Consider the following 20,960-nt stretch of genomic DNA (forward strand, 5'->3'; position numbering starts at 1 on the left):
CTATATAATAAGTTAAGTAAATTATATCTAAACTGTGAAGGCTGTATAGAAAAAAATGTACTAACATTTAAAAAAATATTATTGATCATTGAATGTTTAAAAAGTAAGAAATTTTGTTAAAAATGGAAATCATCTTATGTAGAACATTCTTTAAATTCTTTTTTAAATAGAAAACAAAAAATTATAAAAAATATTGCTTCTTTTTGGTACAAAACAATATGAAATAGAACGTTGCCTTTCTCTATATTTGCAGTTTCTCTGAAACAGAATTTCATATCAAACTGACGAAATATTTGCGTACCAATTTTGGAGTACAAAATAGCTTAAAAGTTACTTTATTATGTACGCAATGCGAAATATGCATCTGTTTATTATTAGTGGGCATGACTATTGAAAGAAAACTCGGGGAACAAATGATGGTAAAAAGAATGATAAATATTGTATGAATTTGTGTAAAACGCAAAGAAACTCTTGCCTTAAAATTAGATAAGCTAAATGCATTAATGTTTGTATGCGATACGTCAATTACGTATAATAAGCAATTCTTATTGACGTTCCATATAAACGAATTATTTCGAAAAATCACGCGAATTATACTTAAGTAGACACGAAGGTTGTTTCTCTTCTTATATATTGTTCAATTCTCGGTGCTATTTATCTAAATTTAAAAAAGCACGTCATAGGCGTGTGTATTAGTAAAGATAGATTGTAAATAGGAAATTGAATACAGTCAAGCTGATACCCTTAATTCTGTTTCTTTCTCTTCACATACCCTTTATTAAATTCAATACCACACTATACTTAACATATTAATCTATATATAAAGTTTGTGTAAAAAATACACTTTCTTACTGTTGAAGTTACAAATATAATTATACATGAAACAGGTGGTTGATAATGCACAAATATATTTGGAAATGCAATGTAACAAAAATATTTTGTAAAGATTATATCGTTACAAGAATGTAACATTTGAAACATTGTATGTTACGATTTCGCAATTAAATGAAATTATCAAACGTAAGGATTTTCAGATAAAAAAAATTACATTAAAATCATTTAAATCTTATTTGAAAATCTGAGTATTAATTCCAATTTCTCTCTTTCTCTTGATGCCTTTATCTTATTAATAATAACGGTGAAAGTATTTTATAGTATGCGCGTTTGTTTTCGTGCCTTTAAATGCATGTACACGCGTTCATAATGATCGCGAAACGTCAATACGCGATAAGTACTTAGATATTATTACGTCTGCTCACAGAATATCGATAGACTGACAACATAATATCTCATTAATATGAACAGATGTTCTATTAATATGAACAGATGTGAAAAATATTCAAAATTATGATTGTTGAGATCAAATACATAAGACTATATTTCTAAATATTAAAAATAAATATGTAAATTAATGTTTGTATCTTTTGGTTGTATTCTAACTAACAAAATACGCAATATTCATCTGCGAAAATAAATATATTTTACAGACGTATATTGTAATTGATTTTTTAAAAAGCGGCTTACAAAAGAAAATATTGTAAATTAATTTCGTTGTAAAAACAAATGGAAATGTTTTATTATATGCTTAAAAAAGGTCGCTGTAATTTATAGCCATTGTACAGGTAACGATTTATGAAAAGATAAAGAGGTGCTATATAAACTGCTTCTACATTTCTTTCTATTAAATTACCAAATTAAATTCACCGCGCAAAATCCTTTAAAAAAGCGCCACTCTACTTGTATTTAACATTAAGAAATGTGTTAAAAATTGTATCTTCTACAAGCATAACCAACGAATACGCTACGACCACGTAAATCGTTTAATTTTAAAATATCAAATCATGCATAATCGTAATTGAAAATAAAAGAAAAAAAAAGAATAATTTTTTTGATAAAATTTTTAAAATTAAAAGTTAATGCTAATAGTTGGAAATTAAATGAAATATCTAACGTATAAAGTATTGTTCGGGTAATTTCGTAAGAGGCGCTCGTAGATTCGTACGTTTCCGTATCGCGCATGACCATACACACAGAAGAGAATAGTATAACCCGATTAACCAACCCGCAGATGCAGACCGCTTCATTTTGAGGCAGACGTCTGCTCTCTCAAGTAGTAGTTTACTGTTTTTCTGTGTAAAGATATCATCACTTTATTCTCATGTCTTCGATGTATCTAACTCCGCAGTATATCGAAATGAACGGTGAAGTGTTCATGTAGTATTTGTTGTAACTGTAGACACCATTCACGTGCCAGACGAAGACCTATCTCCATCCATACATCGACATCGACTCGAAACACTTCGTAGATTTGATCAGCAAAAAAGTTTTTAAAACATTCATTTAATAATGGAGCAGAAACGTCTGTACAAATTAGTGCTCACTGGAGGTAAGTTATTTTTTTTTTTTTTTAGCTAATAAAAAATTCATTGTCATATGTTCCATGTATCGTTTACTTTACAAAACATTTATTCGATAAAATAGATATTACTTTCACATATATTTTCAATTTTCGTATTTTCGATTAACAATATTTGCTGGAAAAATATCTTTGAAGGAGCGATCTATACACATCGATGTAAACCACGTGTTCCAACAGCTTTATAACTGTTTTAATCAATTCGTATTTTTTGCTTATCAAATTTCATTTTTACACACAAAATGAACGAAAAGTAACTTTTTTTCCGCTGTGACAGTCATTTTACATGCAGGATGCTTTACGTGCTTATCAGTGGTGTGAAAATATTGATTGAATTCCTGAATGAAACACGAATTGTATCGTTTTACTTTGAATTTACATATATATGTTTAAATTCATTTTTTTTTATAATCATTTGTAAAAAAACTATTCATATATATGACTATATGATCGTAATCATTTGAATTTTCTTTCTATAAAAATTTTATAAATGCAAACTTAAATTCGCATAAAATCACTATTTATTATTCATCATTTATGAATAAATTTAAAAGATTTATTTATTATTCATATAAAATTTTTAACCTTGTAAAACGAACTTAGCAACGTAATTTATTTTAAGATAGACAACGCAAATAAAATGAAATAACTCGAAATGTTATAAAATGAAACATAACTATTTTAATAAATATTGACGTATCTAAATTTAAGTCATCGAAAACATGATTTTCCAAATCATATCATAACATCATAATACATCAAAATTTGTTTTTCTGATACACACATTCCAATTTGTGTTCGATAATTAAATAAGGCTCAATGGATCAATTTCAATTTCTATAAAAAATCTTATATATAAATAGACCAATTAAGCAAAGTGAATTTGATGTCATAAATAAAATGACTGTTCTAGAATTATTAAGTAAAAGATCCTAGTAATCAATGATCTACTCTTCGATAGCCTCGAATTGTATATTCGTGCCAATACATAAACACCATTAACCTTTACAATTGATTGTAATAATATTCAATTATACCTACTATATCAATCGATCATTTTTTTTTTCAAAAATATTATTCTATTAGTTATATATATATATATATATCAAATACAATAGCTATGATATCTTTTTTGTATAATAAATATAAAAAATATTTAATAAATTTTGACAAATTACAATACATAAACGTCATATTTATATTTATAATAAAACAATATTCATAGATTGTTATAATAATTTTAAAATATATTTCATATGTAAGTAATCTTTTCTAAAATTTTCAATTTACATTTGATATTTTCGAAAATTGATTTCCAAAAATTTCATTACAAATTTTGTTATGATCAATAATTTTTAGATGATTGGATCTCGAAAATTTCTAACAATGAAATTCTTACAATTCACGATATTAATGAAATCGTGTTCATGTCAACGTGTGACAATTCAAACCAATTATGAGTCAATGAGCGTGCAGCTGGCTAATGGCGCATGGATGGTCGATCACTTGAAGCATATTAATATATACATCTTAAATGTCTCAAGAAATATTTTTTAATCGCGAATCATTTCATGCGTCAGCGTTGTTCAAAGTATAATAATAATAATAAACGTGTTGAAATATGTCAAAGAATAATATTTTTATTCATATAAATTGATAAAAAATTTTAAGATTGTTAAAATCTATTTTTTTTTTTTTTTTTTTTTTTTAATTTTATAATTAGGATGATTTAAAGAGATAGAAAATTGTGCTGGATTTGTTGCAATCTGATTTCATTATTTGGGATGCTGATCGCATCAAAGATATTTCTATTTACGCTACTCGAGTTCAATAGCCATGCGGTATCGCGGAAGTCAAGGTTAGCGACGTCATAACCTTTTCGTTTTGCTTTCGTATGACAAGAATAATCCGTACTTTCATGCCACCACGTACCTTCTTACATCCTCTACGCTTAAATATATGTCTTTTATATCATTTGTTTTAACGTTGTTAATCCAACGATATAATAATCAATATATATTCAAAAAATAAAATTTTGCTTTCTTTTAATCACTTGTTTCCTTTCAAACATTTCCTCTTTTTTGAATAATTATGTTGTCACATTATGGAAAAAGAAACAACCGAAATCCCAAGTTGAAAGATAAAAAAAGAAATGAGATGCTTAAGAATTTTTTCATTTTTATGTTTCAGGACCTTGCGGCGGCAAAACAACTGGACAGGCACGGCTATGCACATTCTTTGAAAACTTGGGATGGAAGGTAGGCATGTCTCGCTGTTTTTTTATTTCGCTTTTTTTTTATAATTAAAAAAGTTGTATTCCTTTACAAAAAAATGTCTCATAAGTTATTACTACATCAGCCTATCTCTTTGACCGAAGATTCGATTTAAATTAAACAACACGCCAAACAATTCAGTACTCTCCGGTTAATAAAAAAATACGTCGAACAATAAGATAATTATTATAAGATAATTAGACTGTATTATATAATATAAGCAAATCCATTTATTTCATTTTGTTATTTTTCTCTAATCCGTAGTCTTCATAATTTTGTCTTTGTAAGTTTTCGCAAGTTTTATCTAACAACGAAAGTATTATTGTATATGATTTTACATGCACACAATTTTTTTTACTTTTAGAATTTGTTAAAAAATATTTTAATCTTATCTCCTCGAAATCGTTTGCCTTAATACAATGTTTTGAAATAATTTCGTTCGTGATCCATTAAGATGAGTATAATGAAAATAAAGAAAAATGAACTGAATATACGAACTGATTTTGGTTATAACCCTTCGATTTGGATTCGATAGAGCGCTGGTTGTCTTCTTTTTCAGGTGTTCCGTGTTCCCGAGACAGCGACCGTGCTGCTCAGGTATGCAATTACACGATAACAAATTTATAAATATGTTCAGTGGAAAGAACAGATACAGCCAAAAAACGAAAGTTTGTGGTATGAATTCGAAGCTATTCAAATATGCTTGGAAATTGTTTGGAGACTCTCCATCGTTTCTTTCAATCTTACAAATTAAAAGAATCCATAAAATTGCGTTCTTTTATCGTTTTCAGATATTGATAGAAACGGACTCGGTTTCCAGCTCACAAAGAATCGCTTTAATTCGTACGTTTAAATTTTCGTTTCGAGCTTATTCCGTTACCTTTCGCTGTCTAGTCATAGAATTATTGATTGAGACATAGAATCGTACTAATAAGACGTAACAATGGTGATAGTATAGAAACGATTTGCGATTTTATCGGCGACGAAAGAAAACATTGGAGTACGATGTACTTCAACATCCTTTGTCAGCGATCGGAACCAGAGCTTATAGAAGTTGCATAAAATTATATCCTGATTGTGACAAACGATGAATCATCGAGTGTAAAATCAATTGACTCGAAAGAACGCTGCGCATGTATCGCGAGAACCATTTATTCGACGAATACATGCATTGTGCACGAAGTCTATTTTAGCATTGAGATTAGCATGTCGATAATATAAACTTAAAAAAAAAAAAAAAAAGAAGAAGAAAAAAAACGAAACACGTGAGAGTATCGTCACATGCGAACAATATGAATTATCATACCTGATAAACGAACAAACAATTTTCTTTCACATTATACGTTATATTGTTTTTTGAGTCAAAGAAAAAAAAAAAAGATCGATACTCTTCCAAAAGTTCTTTATCTATCATACTTTAGTTTATCAATAGTTTCATCTTTCCTCTACTTTTTCCATTTCAGCGGCGGCGTAAAGTATTCAGACCTGAACGCTGAAGAGGGTAAGTTCACTTCAACTTTTCATTTTCTACCATTCTTCTCTAGCTTTAGTCTCGCATCCGTTTCGAATACGCGTATCCGGTTCAACCTACCGCCGCATTTTAAATCCGCGTTTCATGTACTATGCGTTATCCATGCTTTCCCTTTCCTAGAATTCCGCTACTATGTGTGCCTTGGCTCGAGTTTACGACACTGATAAAAAAACACTCGCAACAAAACGTTTACGAGGTTTCTAGAAGAGAAGAAAAACATTACCCAACTGCAAAATTTATATTTCACCGCTTTTATTATGTCTGCGCGCTTATCTTCGCCAACGAAAACTCATCTGTACCATATTTTTTTATCAAATTATAACTTTGTAATTAAAATGAATCCAATTTTTTTATATGAAACTTAAATATGCAATATTTTATATTATAATCAAAATATTTTATATTATAGGCAAATTTCATATTTTCTCAATATATAAGGTTTAGTTTATTTCTTAACTTTTACAGACAAATCTAAAATATCGGCTGATTAAAATTAAGAATTCAAGTTAATTCCTAGTTAATCTCTTAAGCGTTATAATTCATCATTGAAGATATTGCACAGTTATATAAATTCTCGTAATAACAAATTTTCTATTATTATATTATTCTTTTTTGTATATTGCTCATTTTAATTAATTAAATTATAATTTTAGGAAAGTCAACTTTGAATAATTTGAATATATGTTATAAGAAGTTCACAATTTGGAAGCAGTATAGTATCTGATGAATATATATGGAATAACCATTTAAGAGGTTAAAAAAATAAATATTCACAACTTTTTCTTACAAAATGTCTCTAACCGAAATGAAGTTTTTACAACAAATATCGAAGTTAATAATATATTTTAATGAAAATTAGAAAATTAGAAATCAGAACAGAAGATTGTCTCGCGATTATGGTGTAGCGGATACGCAAGTTTGAGGAGAGACACAATGTCAGAGCAGTATCGATCGTTGGTCCGCGCGAGCACTTCTCATACCCTCACATTTTACCCCTTGCTGCCGTATAAACGTAGATATGATTGTGTATGCATCGACCATCATCAAAACTTTTTATCAGCCCGAAATCACTTTCAATGACAAACTTAAATTGTTCGTATTTGTCACCTGTCCTCATATTTGTTCTTCACCGATAAAATATTCAGAATTGTTTTTGGACGAAATTTCAAATAGATATACGCCGATACGATACTTCAGAAATTGAGATAATATTTTAAATGCCATCGCAAACTTGAATAAAGTGTTAAAGCTTTATAAAACAAACTGGTGATATTTCTCGAATAAAATACCGGAAACGAGATAAGAACGGAGCTACGTAGTTTCTCGACATCGGAAAAGTTCGTAATTAAATAATAAAAGGAAGATATTTTTAATTTGAATGACATGCAAATAGTATACAATAGTCAAAGTCGTATATAATAATCAATGATAATCAATCATTCAAATAAATGTATCTTTTTCTTGTAACGTGAATTCATATCAAATTACGCAATGTTACGTCATTCTGCATCACACTCTGTCAGCGTATTTCTGTCAAATACAGGTAAAACGTTGAAACGGATAAAACGACGCAACGAGAAAAATAAATTTATTTTAAAAACGTGAAAACGTATGGAAACGTAGAAGAAAAAAAGAAAAAGATATCGCGCGCATTAAAGAGAAGAAGAATCCGTACAGTTGGTTGCGGGTGGACTAAAGAAGAATGGTCGGTGTGTAACATCGACGATTGCGTAAAATCGAAACCGGCAACTTGCCAAGATTCTCGCTTCAAGTGGTGAACGCGATCGAGTCACGAGACGCGCACGATGTTTTGGAACGATCAACGATCGTGTAAATGATATAAAATATTATATTTATTATTTAATTGATAATCGATTGAAATAATAATAATAATAACAATAAAAACAAGAAAAAAAAGAAGGTCGATTTCCGTTCGACGATAAAACGAAGAAGTTTTTTAAGAAGTTTTTCTAAAAAGTTTTTTTTAGAATCTTTTAAGAATCTTTTTTTAATTTTATTAGACGTAAAAAAATATTTGCCATTAACTTGACCAAAGAAATTTATCAACGGTCAAATAAACTAATATTTCATTTCGAGTGGACTTGATTATCGGTTCATTCTAAATATTCGTTATCTCATTGTTGACAAAACATAAATACTTAAATTTTTATGGTTTCATAATATATGAATATAAATATTCAAAATCATCTTTTTTAAAACGTCGATTTTGCATAATTATTTTATAAATATATATAATATAGATATTCTTTCAATATTTCATTCTGGGTGGCGAACTTTTCCTCGATAGGTCACCCTTTCTGCTTGCCAGTAACTCATTATCTGGATTAATCATACACGACTAATCACAATACAATATATAATCACAGTTAGAATCAAAACTAATAAATTCGCGCTTGGTATCCGAAGAGCGTTCCGTTAGAACGCTTTTATATAAGAAGGATCGTTAAATCCTCGTTATATAATATACTCAATTACATTATCATAGTGATTTATACGAGTATCGTAATTTTAACTTTAAAAAACTTCGTAAAAAAATCTGTCACAATTTTTGTCATAGAATTATTTTAGCAGCTATACACAATTGACTGGTATATATATTCTTGAAATAACGCCAAAAATAACAAAAATATTTCTTTTTCCATCTTTTTCTTCGTTTCTTCTTTACGTTCTCTCGATGTTCCACTTTCATCGGCAACTTCATCGTAACGCAATCGGCATTGAAATGTTTGCCATCTTCTAAATAAATTCAACCAGTTATCCTGGTAGATAAACGATGTCTGTTCGTCCAATGGCAGTAAAAATATTTGCGAAACAAAATGATCGTTTGTTCACCACTTAACCCGAGATCTACCGAGAAATTTTCATCGATTCGTGTGAATTTTCCATTCTATTTACACATTCCACTTGAAGATTAGATTAACTATAACTAATAAGATAATAATACATCACACGTATTACGATTATGTAACAGAAAATTGAGATCAAAAATTTCATTGAAACTATGCAATACATCTGTAACTTATCTCATTTGAAATTTGCTATTCCTTATTATCGCTATTGATTCGATCTATCTACGTTATGTTATATATATTGTGAAACGTGCAATCCGTGATATATCATCCCTGATTTCTTGCCAGATTCATTACCTCATCCTATATCTAAGAGTAAAATACCAGTTTCATAGTTTTCGAAACTTCCAACAGGTTATTTGACACGAAAACACGATTGTTAAATTATTTAATGTAACTAATCGCAGTCCAACAACGATGGCCAGGTTCTTGATGCAAATTCCGCGTAAAAAATTGTAGTAATTCCTTGTATATCTGTAAAAACATCTTCCTTATACTCGTTTGCTCGTATTTAATTTTTTATACTTACATAAAAGTATTTATCAGCTTTAATCCACGACCTTGAAATGCTAATACAAATCGGGCTTCCTGTAATTAAATCCTCCATTTGGCTTCTCCTCTATTATATACGTATACGCATAATCCAAATGACACTGATAATCGATTTTTATTATTATTTTTATAATTTTGATTGATTGCATTTATTCCAGAGAACATATATTTCGTTTAAGGATTTCTTTTAACGAGGCTTACAAAAATTGCCATAATATATTCATGATAATGAAATGACTAGAATTTATCATTCTATTCTACCGTTATCTATGCACGATAGAATATTCATTAATTAATGTAGGTCGGTTGTGATGAGCGTGTCTTTTATATATATATATATATATACATCCTTCAATTCATCGATAGATACTTCGTAATAAGTTATTTTATACCAAACATCGATTATTAATAAATTTATATTTAATGTATGCATTCGATTGTTGGATCCTCTTTATCGTCGTTATTCTAGGTATATAATTTGTTGGCTACGCGCCAATAATGACTTTGTCTAGACAACTTCGTTAGTTTCGTTGCTTCTTTTTTTCTTTCTTTCGAAATAAATTTGTTCGTTAAGATTTTTTCACTATTGTTATTCCTTTTTTTCTTTTTATAAAGAACGATAAATTATCGAAAAATATATTTTTAATACAGAAAATATTATTCATTAATCGTTCTTGAACCTTTTTTACGAAGAAAATTCGAAGATTCGTAGAAGGTGAGAGTTGAAAGAGGTCAAGTGAAAGAGTCGTGCTTCAGGAAGCACGATGTTGAATCTACTCTTCTTCGTGTTAGTTTTCGAAACGCCAAATTCTGCACAGATGAAAAAGTAACGTAGAAATTAAATTATATTTCAAGCCGGATACAATTCCTTGCAAAGCTGTTAGTCTGCCACGATGATTAAACAAATGCAACAGGAAAAACGACGAAACGAGCCACGAGATTAAAACAATTTATCCAGAAGCAACATTTTCTCCTATTTTTAAACCATGATGAATTAGGACAATAGAAAAACTTCGATTATCCGAATTAAAAAATTCGACTATCAAACTTTTTTTCATTTTTAAATTTTATGGAATACAGTTTTAGCGATTGCAAAATTCTGGCCACAATAATACATTATATCTAGTCAAACATGCATAATATACATTTTTTTATTATACGAGATACAGTTAAAATTTCAATCGTTTGATTATTCGGTTTTTTTTATTTTTTAATTAATTATTTGAAATATATATATATTTTAATTATCAAAGAATTTCGTTCATTCGTTAATCTATTTCTTTCGCGTTTATCTATTTTTATATAAGATGTAATTATAAATAATCATTTCATATGCGGAAAAGTTGATAAAATACAAAGATCAATGTTTTCTAATATTCATAATTATCGTGATCATGAAAAGCAATGAAACGGCAAAAATGAGGTTAAATTTATAAAATGTTAATACAATTAATATATACGGCGTATAAATACGATTTCATTGTTTTATTATCACGAATTTAACATTGTAACAAAATAATGAATCATGATCCTATCTAAAGATTAAGCTTGAAAAATAATAATTGGTTACAATTGACAAGTTTTCCAGTTAGAATAAGATATTACCAGTTAAAATAGGTCAAATCAATTTACGCAATCGTTAAAAATCTATTTACGAATTGTTTATTTCAATTCCATATTCCATTTATAGATCTCTCTATATGTACTATACTCGAGAAAATTATATAAAAAGTTTCGTTAAACCGAGAGCACAAATCATTTTATAGCGATAAACGCAATTGGCTCAATTATTAAACACTATGGGTAGTCTATGTTAAGCTGTCCAATTTTATTGATAGAATTACGAAATATTCCGAATGCTTTAAATTTTATGCGAATTATAAAGAATCGTAATAGAAATTCTTTATTGTAAAAAGATCGTCGAGAAATGCTCGATCCAGCTTGTATCCTTTTTCGTCGACGTGAAAAAAGAAATAAAACTTGCCATATGATAGTTTTGTTTTCAGAAGTTTCTGTTGAAACCATATGTTCGTTAGTGCAGTGAGTTGTCGTGTAGATTTCGTTTCTCAATTTCGAACCTCAACCTTATTCTTTGAAAATTTTAACTTGTTGTTTATTAAATAAATATATAAAATCATTGAAATGACAAATTGGATTATAATTCAACGATGATAGATAACAATTTTATCTTATCTTGCTTACCAAAATACCAAATCGTTAAATACAGAAATAATGAATTATAAAATTTCTTATATGATAAAACTTTTATTCGATAACTCAATTTCTTAACTGTGAAATCACATATTGCAAACTTGGCATTTTCATCTGGCACATGTATTCTTGTTCTCTATTGATATTTTAAAAATTTTTGATATTGCTTTATGTTTATACACGTGCACCTAATATCTCACCTATTAATAAATTCGAACAAAATTTTGCAAATAAAATATTCTGATCGGTATTCGTATCTCGTTTGGTGGAATCAGTGGAAATTTGTTGAAAGATATTAATTGCAAGGGGAATCGATAGGCGTCGTATCACGTGGAGACAGGACGAGTTAGCGTGCAAGCAATTTCGATGACAAACGATGATAAAAAGGTTGTAAAATCGTGGCTAATGTAACGATGAAGATCGTTCTAGAACGATTTAATTAAACTGCGCACAAGAAAAAAAAATCCGTGACGGGGGGAATACATGACACAGAGGTTTACCGAACTGGAAGTGTCTTCAAGGTCGGTTGGTTCTAGCAAAGGGATCCGGGTCGCGTCCTTCGATTACGAAGTCCTCACAGCGACATTACAGGAACAGATCGGACAAAGACGAAGCGAGATGGCCGGAGGTCTTGGAAGTTGACTCCGGTGAGGGTGAGTTTTAGAAAGTCATCCCTTTTGAAGGCGATACTAACGAGGAACAGCCTCTATTTTTTACTTTCACTAAGAACACAAAATATGGAAATCACAGAGATTATACGCTTCCGAATGTTTCTCCTTTTACTTACAACCTTGTCCCTTCTTTCTCTTTGTGATCGTGAAACTTTTTTCCATTTCGTGTAATTAAAAAAACTAATTATTAAAGTCAAATTGATCGATTTTATGGTATTATGGAGTTAATTATTTGATTAACCTGATAAATTAAATATTAATAATAAATTTTAAGAATTTATTATATAGGATATTATAGGATAAGAATATCACTGTGGTTCTAAGAATTTTTCAGTTTGTGATAAACTTGATCAGTTTGTTTTTTTTTTTTTAAATATATCCTTTCAATTTTACGTTTTTTTTTTTTTTTTTTTTTTTATTTTCTGAGAAGCGATAATCTCTGCATGCGATATAATATTATCGAAAATAAAAGAGGCTAATCATCCAAACGCCTTGTTAGAGCTATTCGAATCGATCCCTGCTGCTAGAAATCTGCCTGTGCGATCCATCGAATGATGTGTTACACTTGATACATTAGGCATGATTATTTTTATTGCACACATTTATAAATATACTTTCAATCATTCGCTAATTCTATATCTCTATATTTCGATCATGCTTTTGCGTATATAACCTTCGATTGATGGTATGCATCTATGAGAAAAATTTACAAAGAGAACATATCTTTTAGGTTGGAACGAGAACTGATTATTGGAATTGAACTGATTTCTTGTAATGGAGCAACCTTGTAATATGCCTTTCGATTCTCCTTGCTCTTAATTCAACTTTCAGAAGTGCATCAACCGTAATGTAAATATGCAATCATTCGTTGCTAGAATGTTCAATGTTATTAATCGCATCTCTGAACATTCGTGATACTCATCGTTATTCATCTGTAAAATCGTAAAGACGTTTCTACTATACCATAACATACTCGAAACGGCTATTCTTTGTCGCAGAACCGCAAGGATATCGTATTCATGTTGGCGATACCGAAAAACGTTGAATCCGATTGCGATTTGGTAACAAAAACGTCAATCATTGGGAATTATTGCTGAATTTCATCGAGGCCACTAGACGAAATTGGCCATTCCATTAATTGGATTTTTTTTTTTTCAACGATTCGAGTATCGATATCGTGATAAAGACTCGAGCATATAGGTTGTCTGGAATGATACATCATATCTCTGACCCGTACAACGCAGACAATTGTCTAACAATATAAAATATTCTTATAGTAGAGAATTTTATTGAAAGAATTTTAAAAATTAAGAAGAGCGTATATTTCATAAGCGTGTAAAATCGAATGTTCATTTGAATCAATATGATATTGGATCAGGATATGAGAGATATGTATAAATTAGATATTATCTATAAAAATTATAATACGATATAAAATGTCCATTTGTATTTTATATTTTATATTAAAATAAAATTGCACATATTTTTACCGATATTATTTTAGTATGTTCAATATTAAAAAGAGTTGTTCTATTATGCATTATTTACTTTATATGCAAGAAATAAATATATCATTAAATACTAAATATTTTAATAAAAAAAATGATCTTTTTATAAAACATATGAAAATTTTAGATAATTTTAAGTAATTTTAGCTAATTATAATTATGTAAATGAAAATGAATTTTGTTTAAATCTCTCCAAATTGTTAAATAAAAAGATAATAAAATATTGAAAGGTTTTCTTAATGAATTAAATTTTCATTTTTATCTTTTCACGATATATCTCAGATACTATTCAAAATGGATATTATCACGTAAATTATTGCGATAATTTTACGTTTTAATATATTTATATCTAAGATTTGTTTTTTCATTGCAATAATATCGAGAAAGAGACAAAATATTTTATACATATTTAAAATATAAAAATTATTTTTTAAGTGATACGTTACTCGAGAAAATTTATATTAATCATCTTGTTGTAACGCTTGTAACAGCGTTATATATAGTCATTCTTTGAAAAAAATACTAATATATACGTGATCACTTATCAACAATATATTAATGCGTATATCCAAAATAATTCATAGCTTGTTACTATGCAACAATTATGAACGCGAAAAAAGTATATAGCTAGATATGATCAATGGGATAGTTTCATGCGTAAAAGTTGATTTGTAGGATAAAGAAATCATGGAAAATAGTTTTATTTGTTGTATATTAAATGATTTAATATTTTATTGATTAATAATTTATCTTGATTTGTTTCAGGATTTAAATTTCAAGAGAATCTTTTACGTACGATGATACAGATAGAGAATACGTTCTTCCAGCTGGGTGACAGCTGCACAAGAAATTGTCTTATTATCTGTGATCGTGGTGCCATGGATGCTTCTGCATGTGAGCAAGTTATAAATTTTTATTTTCCTTTTTTATAATTAAATTTTAAGACTAATTTTTGTTTTATTCAATTTAGTTATTTCAAAGGATAAATGGGAATTACTGATGGCTTCGAACGGATGGAATAGTGTCGAACTTCGAGACAATAGGTATAATCAGATCATCCACATGGTTTCAGCAGCAAATGGTGCTGAAGAATTTTATTCGACGGAAGAACATGCATGTCGATCGGAAGGTGTTGAATTGGCTCGGGAACTCGATTACAAAGCGGCCGCCGCCTGGGTCGGACATCCTTATTTCGATGTAATAGACAACTCACAGGATTTTGAGACGAAGATCTGTCGTATGATCGAATGCGTGTGCCAAAAATTGGGTATCGATATTGGAGATAGATTACGAGCGAGTAGCAGGAAAGTCAAGTTTCTTGTCAAAGATCCTTTGCCACCAGACTCTGAGTTTCCACCGTTCCAGGACTTTGATGTTGTCCATAACTACCTCCAAAGTAACAATCCGAAGATGCAAGCTCGTCTTCGTAAACGTGGCCAAAAGGGTATGCAAAAAAATATAATTATTATATAATTATTATATGATTTTTTTTAATATTAATATTATCTATATCAATAATGTCATATTATGAATAAATTTAAATTGACAGGTCACTGGTCTTATATTCATACGATTCGACGCCCAAAAATGTGTGGCCAAGTGATTGAAGTTAAAACACAACTGACTCATCGAGATTATTTGAACATGCTCGCTCAACGCGATGATTCACATTTCACCATTTTCAAGCGTCGACGTTGTTTCCTCATCAACAATCAGTATTTCCAATTAGATATATATAGAGAACCCGCTCATCCAAGGTCAGAATTAGAAAATGTTATATATTATGTAATAAAATAATTTATTACTATGTATCATATTTAATATAATTATAGATGTCGAGGATTGATGCTGCTTGAAACGTATACAGCATTATCAGGAGATGAACTTAAGAACATATTACCACAGTTCCTGACAATCGAAAAAGAAGTTACTGGAAATCCAGATTACAGCATGTTCAATCTCAGTCTACGAGAAGAATGGAACAATACCAATAAATATTGCCATAATTTACACGGTATGTATAGAATATATTTTGTTATTAACTTATATAGATATGTATTAATTAATATTAATTAAATTATATAGATTTTTTTAATGAATATAAAAAATATATAAAGAAAATTATTCGATATATTCTTTTTTGTATAAATGATTTGTCATTTGATCAATCTCTTTTGAATTGCATAGATTACGCCCTTGCAGGCTTGGGAGAATCTGGATCGACAGAAATTAAAAATATTTGTCCTTCATCGAGTAAAAAAAAAATAAGCGCAGTTGATCATTATAGAGTTAATGGTATAGATAAAGTTGTAAATGGCGTACAAAATGGCGTTCATGATGTTACGAATAGTAATGTGACATTTGTTGAACGAAATAGCAAAATAAAAAGTAATAGTCAAGAATCTAGTAGTTCTACTACAATATTGAATAATGATTCTAAAAATAAAAGAATATAAAGAGATATAACAAAGACAGTTTCGAATTGATTGTATTAGATAATGATAAAAAACAAATTACTTAAATAATTTAAAAAGAAAATTAAATATTTTATTGGCACTGACTTAATTCCGAAATTTCGATTCGAAAACTTATAAACGATAAATTTATAAACTATAATACCTCTTTTCTAATTAATCTTGCGTGCATATTTTAAAAATATCTGTGTGAAATATATTTAATAATTCGACTGTAACTTATTTTTTACCGATCTGTTTAACAAGTGATATTGATTAATATACTAAGCATTTTTACATTTAAATCACTTCATTTCACTTTTCATCGCTATTTCATTATTTTATTTAGAGTATTGTCTATTATCTATAATATCTTTTTATTTAAGAAAATTACTATAAATAATTCTGATACAAAATGCACGTAACACGGAGCATACAAAATAAATATTAAGCTATGTAATTATTTAAGAACATACGATCTGTATGAAGTATACTTTCCTTTAGAAATGTTTAACATTATCTTAATAGAAAAATAATATTCTGCACTAAAATATGAAAAAGTTTAAGTTTATAAACTGTAGTGTAGAAAACAAAAAATATTGTCCATATTATAAACAGATATGAATTTTGAGTAAATTATTAGTAGTTTGATATAAAATGTCAAGATAAATCTAATATTTTACTTGCCTTTTATCAACAAGTAATCAAGAAAAATATGGTTTAACGATTGTACTATTCTACAGTATTGTCAGAGTTATGTATTATAGTTATGACAAGAATTTTGTCAAACATACTTAACAGGTGTTTCCATAAAAATTTATTTTAAATTCAAAATTCTTTAATTTATTGGAAATGCTGTTGGGTTAAATAATAATATCGATTTTTGAGTTGTACTCTTTATAAAGAAGATTATTATAAGATTATAAAAAACATTAATTTTAAATTTATTATTAAACGTTTATTATTTAATTTAACAGTAAAAATTGTTTCATTATTGAACATAACTTAATGAACATAAACTGTGATGGTTATATATATAGTATATATATATACCATATATATATATATATATACATATATGCTTATTTTACATAGAAACATTTATCACAAATTTTACTATTATTTAGAGACAAAGTGCCTGTGAGATGTTTAGTCGCAGAAGTGAAAAAAAAAAGAATGATATATAAATATATATTTTCAATGGAAGATGCAATAATCAGTTATCAATGCACTTATACCATACATAATTGATCTGAATTCATATTGTACCCATGTAATATCGTAATAAAATGTCATGTGCCTATCATTTTCTGTACATTTTGAGATTCCTTTTCCTCTTTGCTTATAAATAATTAAATAATTAAATAATTAATATTAATCAAAAGATTTAATATATAATATTTTATAATAATATTTTCAGATTAAAACTTATTTGCATTTTCATATGGTATTATTAGGAAAAAAAATAGAAATCAATAACTTCTTGATCATTGAAATTTATTGCTACTTTCAAAACATTTTTTCATAAACTTATTATTAGAAAATAAAAAAGAAAAACTTATAAAATATAACATTTTTCGATGCATAAGTATTTTTGGACTTTACATTCGCTTTTTAGATTAATAAATTCATATCTTTTTTTTTACATTTGTTAAATTGATGCATATAAAATTATCTTAGCAAATAAAACTTTTTTTTTTTGAAAAATTATATTTTTTGATTAAAGTAATTTTCACATGATTTTATACATTATTCTTAACAGTTTTATTGTTAAATTTTTATAAGAATGATCTATTCTAGAATATCAAATCTTTGAATGCAAATGTTATAGTTTTTTTACAAATTATTTTAAAAAGAACTTATTAAATAAAAAATTATCTAAACAAATTATATAAAATATTTGTAATTCTTTTGCAAACATTTTTATTTTTATTTTATAATTTATTTTAATAACTTTCATAGTATATTTACCAAATTGAAATCCTGATTATTTATAATAATTCACAATGATATCAAAATTAAACTTTAAAGAAACAAATTAGATGTTTCATACATATCAATTTTGTATATGCTTGAAGTTTAATGAAATTTAAAATTTATAGAAAATATACATTTGTTATAATATACAATAACATAAAAAATTTTAATAATAAGAATATTTAAGTGGAAAAATTTAAAGGCAGAAATTATATAATATTCAAATTATATATCATTGATGAAATCAAAATTAATAAACATTTATATTTTCATTTTTCATGTAGAATTATAAAGTCCTATTTTATATCTTATAACATTATGTAAAAAGTAATGCATAGTGGAAGCGTAATTGTTTTTTCTTTTTTCATTGCTATAATTGCATAATTATTGATACCTAAATTAAATATTAAATACTTATCAAGAAAAAATATTAACAATATTGTACATAACTTATATAATTCTTTCTTTACATACACATCACTTTTATATGAATTTTTATTCTGTACATTAAACAGTATCTAAAAATTTTTATTAAAGCTGTAGTGATATTTTATATAATATTTAGATAGAAAAATTATTTCTCACTACTTATAAATTCTTCAGAATTCTAATGAAGGATTCTGAAGGAAAATTTTTAAATAATTGTCTCTTTTTAATAAAAGAGAGACATATAAACATATAATTAAATTACATAACAAAATATAAGAAGACATGTTTTCATGGACAAGTTAAGAATACCAAATATAAATAGAAATATATTTATAAAACTATTTGCATGCAAGACATAATGAATTATGATTCACTTATACAGGTCCCTGGAAGTATTAATTATACAATTAAATTCTATTCTTTATATACATAACGAACACTTTTTTTAGAAATATTGAATATTGAATATTTAAATAATCTTGAAACTTTCATGAATTTTGAAATAAGCATAATCTGCATGTATATTGTTCTCTGCAAAATTTTATTTGGAAGCATATATTTTCATTTCATTTTATTTATTTATTTTTTAATTTTTTTATTCATATATAAAGAAATGATTAATTTCTTAGTTTGTTCTTTTGTTTATAAAGCATTTTAATGCTTTTTGATTATTATTTTTTATGCAGCTTATAATCAATTCCACTTGTATGAATTCATTTAAGTTTTAAAAGTTATAAGTTGTTTCTATTTCATAGCAGCTAATTATATGTTAACATTACTTATATATATTTGATATAGTTACATTTACCTACTAATAGCTTTAGCTTGTTGTGCTTTGTACATTTTTAAAACTTTCTTGCTTGGTATTAAAGATTGACTTAATCCTGGCCTCTTCTTACGCCTATTCATTTGATTATTTTCTTGATCTATCTCATCATCATCATTAATGGAAACTTGACCATTATAAGGAGTTTGACAAATAATTGTTTCTTGTGGTGTTCTAATTGTTTCTAATTCAGTTGCTGTACGATGTAAATCAGAATCATGTGCAAAAGTACAATTATGTCCAAATCGGCATCTACCTTTCCTATAATTCCAACAAATTTTTTTACCATTTATCATTTTTGTATCATCAAGAGTTGGAGTCATTTTCACATGCTTTTCAAGAATTGCACTTTTTGCTTTTTCTGCTTCAACAAATGGATTTGAGAAGACTGAAGTTTTCATTGTAGGTATGCCATTAAAATCTGGAGTTGGTAATGGAAGTTTTTCTTTGGAAGCTTTTTTACATATTTCATTGTTTTCATTATTTTCTTCTTCCTCATCATCTTCTTCTTCCTCTTCCTTAAAACTAAGGGTTAGGCAATATCAGATTACAAAGAACAAATTCAATTTGATGTGTAAGTATCAACTGTGATTGAATATATTTATATATGTAAAAATCATATATGTAAATATATAAATCATATTAATAATGAAAAATATATATGTAAAAATAAAAAATATTATATATTTTATTTATTAAAATAAAATAATATCAAAATAAAAATAATTATATAGATTAATATTGTAGAACATAAGATTTATGATATAAATATATCTTTTTTAATTTTTATTTCATAAATATAGATGAAAATATATAAAGCTATTTGTTTTATAAAAAAAGAAACATACCTTTGTGCAAAATATAATGTTAAAGATGTAGTAATAATAATTCATTTTAAAAGTTTTAAATTTCTGTGATTTTAAAAGAATTATCATTATACAAAAGAAGAAAATAAACAATAGAGAAACATGCTTGTGATGGTGAAAGCTTACGTGTTATCGGCATCATCCGAAATATCATCACTATTACTTTCTGAGCTTGAGGAAGTTCCATAATCTGCAACCAAGGAAGCCATCGTTCTTACCAATTAATTAACAATATACTCTAACAAACACTCTAATCTAATATAACCATTATAAACTGTTATGCTACTGTTCACATTATATAAAAATATGGCAACACTGTAATACTTACGTCACCGGAAGTTATTGACGACATTCTTATATTTTTGAAATTAGCGGTA

General features: G+C 27.4%; 2 protein-coding genes across 8 annotated transcripts; one reads left to right on the plus strand and one right to left on the minus strand.

Moving 5' to 3' along the window:
* The first annotated feature begins 984 nt into the window (after nucleotides 1–984).
* Nucleotides 985–16,790, plus strand: Ttd14 (TRPL translocation defect 14). 4 transcript variants are annotated; one of them, XM_031919890.2, is made up of 10 exons: nucleotides 985–2,386; nucleotides 4,607–4,674; nucleotides 5,249–5,286; nucleotides 6,153–6,190; nucleotides 12,390–12,506; nucleotides 14,798–14,926; nucleotides 15,003–15,476; nucleotides 15,582–15,789; nucleotides 15,865–16,046; nucleotides 16,220–16,790. In XM_031919890.2, the coding sequence occupies exons 1-10, from the start codon at nucleotides 2,347–2,349 to the stop codon at nucleotides 16,486–16,488; spliced, it is 1,563 nt and encodes a 520-aa protein (XP_031775750.1). In that variant the 5' UTR covers nucleotides 985–2,346; the 3' UTR covers nucleotides 16,489–16,790. The 4 variants fall into 4 exon arrangements, with proteins under 4 accessions (XP_031775750.1, XP_086765588.1, XP_012349166.1 ...); XM_086909462.1 differs by having other exon boundaries at nucleotides 12,390–12,500; XM_012493712.2 differs by lacking the exon at nucleotides 12,390–12,506.
* LOC100871715 (uncharacterized) lies at nucleotides 14,731–20,904 on the minus strand. 4 transcript variants are annotated; one of them, XM_031919996.2, is made up of 4 exons: nucleotides 20,710–20,904; nucleotides 20,004–20,242; nucleotides 19,700–19,913; nucleotides 14,731–15,454 (listed from the first exon to the last, which is right to left on the minus strand). In XM_031919996.2, the coding sequence occupies exons 1-4, from the start codon at nucleotides 20,790–20,792 to the stop codon at nucleotides 15,418–15,420; spliced, it is 573 nt and encodes a 190-aa protein (XP_031775856.2). In that variant the 5' UTR covers nucleotides 20,793–20,904; the 3' UTR covers nucleotides 14,731–15,417. The 4 variants fall into 4 exon arrangements, with proteins under 4 accessions (XP_031775856.2, XP_086765590.1, XP_086765589.1 ...); XM_086909464.1 differs by adding an exon at nucleotides 20,566–20,628 and having other exon boundaries at nucleotides 19,700–20,235; nucleotides 20,710–20,894; XM_086909463.1 differs by having other exon boundaries at nucleotides 19,700–20,242; nucleotides 20,710–20,900.
* Between the last annotated feature and the right edge of the window lie 56 nt (nucleotides 20,905–20,960).

The sequence above is a fragment of the Apis florea genome, unplaced genomic scaffold (assembly GCF_048593485.1).
Source record: "Apis florea isolate Af1SG1 unplaced genomic scaffold, ASM4859348v1 contig_3158_pilon, whole genome shotgun sequence".
In the NCBI taxonomy this organism is placed as follows: Eukaryota; Metazoa; Arthropoda; class Insecta; order Hymenoptera; family Apidae; genus Apis; species Apis florea.

What these genes read in the sequence shown, in the direction of transcription:
- Ttd14 (XM_031919890.2), top strand. Translation starts at nt 2,347, where the DNA reads ATGGAGCAGAAACGTCTGTACAAATTAGTGCTCACTGGAG. An exon ending in CAAATTAGTGCTCACTGGAG is followed by an intron (nt 2,387 to 4,606) that starts GTAAGTTATTTT and finishes TTTATGTTTCAG; the next exon opens with GACCTTGCGGCGGCAAAACA. An exon ending in ATATTGCCATAATTTACACG is followed by an intron (nt 16,047 to 16,219) that starts GTATGTATAGAA and finishes TGAATTGCATAG; the next exon opens with ATTACGCCCTTGCAGGCTTG.
- LOC100871715 (XM_086909463.1), bottom strand. Translation starts at nt 20,792, where the DNA reads ATGGCTTCCTTGGTTGCAGATTATGGAACTTCCTCAAGCTCAGAAAGT. An exon ending in TCGGATGATGCCGATAACAC is followed by an intron (nt 20,243 to 20,709) that starts GTAAGCTTTCAC and finishes CCTAACCCTTAG; the next exon opens with TTTTAAGGAAGAGGAAGAAG. An exon ending in CAAGCTAAAGCTATTAGTAG is followed by an intron (nt 15,455 to 19,699) that starts GTAAATGTAACT and finishes ACGTTTACGAAG; the next exon opens with ACGAGCTTGCATCTTCGGAT.